General features: G+C 40.0%; 1 protein-coding gene across 1 annotated transcript; it reads left to right on the top strand.

The window, feature by feature from the left end:
- The first annotated feature begins 346 nt into the window (after positions 1-346).
- Positions 347-3,569, top strand: LOC118742425 (pyruvate kinase-like). The gene is made up of 2 exons (XM_036474489.1): positions 347-1,718; positions 3,306-3,569. Exons 1-2 carry the CDS (start codon positions 347-349, stop codon positions 3,554-3,556), a joined length of 1,623 nt encoding a protein of 540 aa, XP_036330382.1. The 3' UTR covers positions 3,557-3,569.
- Positions 3,570-6,029: the final 2,460 nt, after the last annotated feature.

Raw genomic sequence — 6,029 nt, 5'->3', positions numbered from 1 at the left:
CGTAAAAGTCTGTTGGTTTTTGATTTCTACGTAAAAATGGTATAGCAGTGCATGCAATGCCAAGTATGCATAACAGAGCCTTAAGGCGTGAAAGCAAAGCAAACAAACAAACTCACTTTCGGATTTATAATATTAGTAAGGATGGCTGTAAAAATTAATTTTTCAAATAACTATCAAATCCCATGGTGACAACTAAAAATTTAAACATTTTCAGTCAAAATTGAATACCATTTTAAAAACAGTTAAAAACTCTTATTTTGAAGCATTTTCCTAAATTTTCAGTGCTTTAAAAGAAAATACCAAAAATCATCTTGCTTAACATATTTATAATCGAAACAAACACAAAATGAGCATATCAAATGACTCCGAAACCCTACTGGAGCACATGTGCCAATTGCAAATCGATGGTCCAACTGTGGGGCGTCGCCTCACCAACATTATCTGCACTATTGGGCATGCCACACGTGATAAGGAGATACTGAAAGAGCTTATCAAGGGCGGCATGAATATAGCGCGACTTAACTTTTCACACGAGTCGCATGAACAGCACAAATCAAGCATCGACCTGGTACGCGAAGCATCTGCTCTCGTTTCCGAAGAAGAAGGTTATCGCAGACACATCGGCATCGCTGTGGACACCAAAGGACCCGAAATACGAACTGGTTCATTTGAAGGCTTCTTTGAGGTGGAACTCAAAAAGAACGACAACATCCGACTCTCCATCAATAAGGATCTCATAGACAAAGGCAGCAAAGAGACTGTTTATGTCGACTATCCGAATATTATCAACATCGTGCAGCCGGGTAATATAATTTATCTCAGCGATGGTGCCATTATGCTACTGGTGAAGGAGGTGGCAGTGGATTGTGTAATCTGCCAGGTGGAAGTTGGCGGTATTTTGGGCGCTGCCAAGGGAGTCTGGCTTTCACGTGTAAATATCGATTTGCCACCAGTTTCCGAGAAGGATCGCTACGATCTACGCTTTGCCGTGGAGCACAACATTGACTTCATTTTTGCATCGAAAATTCGTCATCCCGCTGCCATACGAGAGATACGCGCTGTTTTGGGCGAACGTGGCAAGGACATACAAATTATTAGCAAAATCGATTGCGCACAAATTCTAAATTACTTGGACGAAGTCATTCTCGCCTCCGATGGTATCCTTATCGATCGTAGTAGTTTGGGCATTGAAGTGCGGGATGAAAAGCTTTTTCTCTTACAAAAGGCAATAATCGCGCGCTGTAATCGTGTAGGTAAGCCGGTTATTGTTGGCACACAAATACTCTCCTCAATGAATACGGAATCGCGACCCACACGCTCCGATGTCGCTGATCTGGGCAATGTTGTGCTTGATGGTGTGGATGGTGTAATGATTGCTAGTGAAAGTGCGATTGGGAAGTATCCGTTAGAGACACTGAACCGCTTGGCGAGTATTTGTGCTGAGGCCGAGGCTGTCATCTGGCATCGTCATTTACATCACGAGCTCTTGCTCAACAATCCAGCGGTAATTGATGCAGTGCACGCGGTGGCTTTGGCAGCAATTGATTCCGCACAGAGATCTATGGCAGCGCTTATTGTATGCCTGACGACGTCGGGCAGATCAGCGTATATGCTTAGCATGTATCGGCCTCACTGTGCCATTATTGCGCTGACGCGTTGCAGCAGGACGGCGCGACAATGTCATTTGAGGCGTGGAGTGTACCCTGTTTTGTATTTGGGTAAGAAATAGAATGGGGATAATGTCATATTAGAATATGTGCTTGTGGACTGAAGAAGAGAGTCCTTTTTCTGTAGTCACGCTCTATTTGCGTGGGGTGTAGATTAGGGATGTTAATTTTTTCGCTTTTTACGATTTTCCGGATCTCGTTAACACAATCCGGCATTAGTAACAGGATTTAGATATTCATTATTTTTCAACAACTTGAGTCGAAAAAATGTCTTCTCAACCTAACCTAACCTAACCTTACCTAAAACTAGGGAATGCAACCACTTTAACAGTTAAAGCTCCGCTCTCTTCCCAGCCCCCAGCCGCGGGCCAATGAATATAATCCAAGCATAAAGTTACAAAAAAACATAACAGCTACTGAAGTAATGGACGTGATTCAAAATATCCTCCTCATACTCACTCTGAAAAATTAAGAATACAATGCTCTCACCATCGAATTTACGGCCACACAAGACGTTGACAGCCCCAAACTAGCCATTTGGCGCTTGACTTAGATTGCTAGGTCCGTTGACTCTGTTACTATGAATCGGAAGCAACCAAGTAATGCAATGGCAACGCAGTTCGCTTTGCTCCTGGTATGCGTTCCCGGGACCAAGCAGGAAATAAGAACTTACACGAGCATTAGTGGGATACTCATGTTCCACTTTCACCAGACTGGAAGAGGAAAGCTCATATTAAGGGATCAGTGACCACTTCCCCAAAGATTATGTTAGAATTCCGCTGCTGCAATACAAACTCAAATGGATTCAACAATAAAAATATCTTTACGCTTACACGTTTGCTTAGTATTTGGCCGTGCTCCTCCTCCAATTTATTGTGTGCGTCTGGATATTAATACACAAATAGAGGGACCTACAGTTCTACGCCGGCTCCGAACGCCGATTGTATTTTTATGAGAAGCTGTTTTTCATGGCAAAAATACACTCGAAAGCTTGCCATTACCTCCTTTTTAGTTACTTTGGCTTGCGGAAATCGGCACATTATATATTTCCCCAAAATCCTTGAATAGTTTTCGAGAATGTCAAGGAAACGCTGTTTTTTTTATAAGTTTGCGACCTTTGCGTCACGCCCAAATCGTCGGGTTATTGAAAAGCACACGTTACAGACTGTAGTTAACCCAACATACAATAACCTGACATGCTAAAGTAAATCTGAGCTCACTGTGCGTCCGGTCCCACATAGAGTGTTTAGATTTGGTGTTGCTACTCAGCAGGCTGTAAAGGTTTGAGTAAAACATCGGGGGCCCTACTTTAATTTAAAAAGTTATAGGTCACGTCTCAGCTTCTGACTTCTGGATCCGAAAGTTTTCTTGCACCTTAAATTGGTTTTGAGGGTTCACAACATATCGTTCATGAAATGTTGAGAGGACCTTCACTAATGGTTTTTCGGAACTGACATTTTAGTAAGCTTATACCAAAGTAGCTATCCTCTATAAGTTTTAGAGTCAATCTTATGGTGCCTTTAAAAAAGCCCTTCTGAAAGAATTGTATTTGTTAACATTATGTTTTTTACTGCTTCTTCAAAAATTGAAAGCACACATATGTACATACATATTTTTGTTCCTTAAACTCTTTTGCAGAAAAACCAGATCCCGACTATCAAAAAGATGTGGATCTACGAGTTCAGTACGCCTTAGTTGCCGCGAAGAAAGCTAAACTCGTTGATAAAGGCGATTCCGTGGTAATAGTATCTCCATGGAAGGAAGGGACGGGTTTCGCCAATAATCTGCGTATTGCCTATGCGTTCTTCGAATCCCAGAAAATTGAGTATCTAGCAAAGCGAATCAATGCGAATGTAAAAAGCAAAACTACTATATATCGTGAGAGTTAAGACAACTGATTCATATGCATACAATTTAGTTATTTATATCATCAGCTAATAAAAAAATGTATAAAAAAATGGGCAAATTTAATCTGGAATTCGTAATTTTTTAAGTCTTGAAAGGTTACTAACTTTATTCGCATAACGGTGAATATGCATATTCACATTTCATACGGAAGTACCTGTGTTCGAGATATGACGCAATCGTTTTGCAGAAGTGGATTGGTATCATTTACGCCAAATTCGTCAAGAGTTCGTTGCGCCACACCTTATAAAATGCCTCTGCGACGTCTGCCGAACATATTTTTTGTTTTCAAAGGACTCTTCAGATGAAGCCGTTATCTTACACAGTTTTACGTAACGTATTTACTTTGCAAAAGTTTAGATAGCACTGGAAGTAAGGATATTGGACGAAGCGATGATAGATCTTCAATAAGTTTCCCCAGTTTGGGAGTCATAATAAGTTTCGTGATTTTCCAGAATTGTCATACATACGCCAAGTTGAAGAAGGAGTTGATTATAATTGCCAACTTCTGAATACAGTCCTTGAGCAGTTTGTGCAAGACTTCTACTGTAATTAAGCCACAGTCGGAAGACTTTTTAACTTAAGTTTTCTAATTGCTTTACTAACTTCGCGTATAGAGACTTTGGTGATGGTGTCATTTCCAACAGTAATCCAAAGTGTTGAAAATTAGTAAGTGGTGTGGAATTTTGGCATAAAATATAACATTTAAGATATTTTTGGAAAATCGACGTGGTCCTGTCCACTTATGATGAATTATGCTTTATTATCAGTAGCCGCTTTACCAATTCCCACAAAACTCGGTACGAACATTGCTTAGAGTCTAACTAAGAAATATGCTGAACATTTTTAAAACTAGAGAAAAGTTATGCCCCCTACCCGTATAACGGTCATTTACAAAAATAGGAAAGCTGCGATAAATCAAAATCTACTAGAGCTTATTGCCACCAAATCTCTTAGCAGTAAATGACATTATTAAAAATTTTTGGTAAATTAGGTGTAATTTTATGATTTATCAATTTCAACCAAACTCGGTACTGGTACAAAAGAAAAATATGTTGAAGAATTTTGAAATCGAAATAAAATTACGCGTACTCAACGCCGATATTTTAATAAGCAAAGAAACGTAAACGGGGTAAATTTAATTTCTTAACAGGAAATATGAAATATTATTATAGATTTGACATTGACTCAAACTAGTGACCATTTGTTAATTTTTTTTTTGAAATATTCGTAATGTTTTTCGAGCTATTTTTTTCCTATAAAAGTACCGTTCGAGCTTTAACAAAAATCATATAAATCACAGCTTCGAATTTTGTTTATTAATTTTCACTAAAATTTCAGCTTTATTTTCTGAATCTTTAGACTGATTTAGGCTGATCGATTTCGCCGGGGCCCCGAAACATGGTAGTATGCAGTACTAGGTTCAAGCATAAAAATATTCATCAAGCTACGTGGCTGTCTCCGGATCGAAAAACGAGAAACCAAATCGATCATGTTGTGATACATGGAAGGCATGCTCCCAGTGTATTAGACGTACGTACACTACAAACATCGACTCGGACGACTATCTTCCCAGTGGGAAAATGTAATGTATAGTAATCGAAAAAATAATCACTAAAACAACCCTTTTCATATTCGAAAATGTATTTTTTCCCCAGGGCGATGTCCTAAGAAAAGTGGGGCATTCAATTACCTGTTATCGAGAAATGAATATGTTTTAATATTAAATTTTTTGTACTTTTTGAATACATTGGAATGCTGATTACATAGTTAGCAGTAATATTATCGAGAACGTATAAGAAATACATTATATTATTTATCACGCATGTAATGCATTACTACTTTGCCGACTGGGTTGTTGCAGCCAAGATTAGCACACGCCTCTGTGCAGCAAAAAATGTGCGCCAAAATATGGAATGAAAGCTTCACGTCGAAAAGCTGCAATCATAAGAGACAGCCAATGCATTCGCTACTCGACACTCACACCTGCTCTCATCGAGCACTCCTCAACAAACCGACATATGCGAGCAGTGGAACCACATCTCCCGCTTATTAAGTACCGCCGCCGAAGAAGTAGTCGGATTTCAGCTAGTCCCAAAGAACAACTGGTATGATGAGGAGTGTCAGGAAGCTTCATAGAAAAAAAAACGCCGGCTACAGGGCCACGTTGCGATCGGGCGCCGCGCGCGCTATGTGGGACCGCTATAGGGATCTGAAGAGGGAAGTGAGACGTATTTGCCGACGTAAGAAAAGAGAGGCCGAAATACGTGAGTGCGGAGAGCTTGAAATGCTGGCCGACAGGAAGAATACCCGAAAAATTTACCAGAGAGTTAGCCGACTTAAGGAAGGTTTCAAAACCAAGGCGTACTTCTGTAAGAACAAGAATGGCGACCTAGTTACCGAAGTTCATAACATACTCAAATTATGGGGGGAACACTTTTCCACCCTACTGGGTGG

The sequence above is a fragment of the Rhagoletis pomonella genome, unplaced genomic scaffold (genome assembly GCF_013731165.1).
Source record: "Rhagoletis pomonella isolate Grant_MI unplaced genomic scaffold, Rhpom_1.0 Rhpom_scaffold_00007, whole genome shotgun sequence".
NCBI lineage: Eukaryota > Metazoa > Arthropoda > Insecta > Diptera > Tephritidae > Rhagoletis > Rhagoletis pomonella.
Note: the sequence above shows the minus strand (reverse complement) of the source record. Positions and strands in the feature narration are given on the sequence as shown.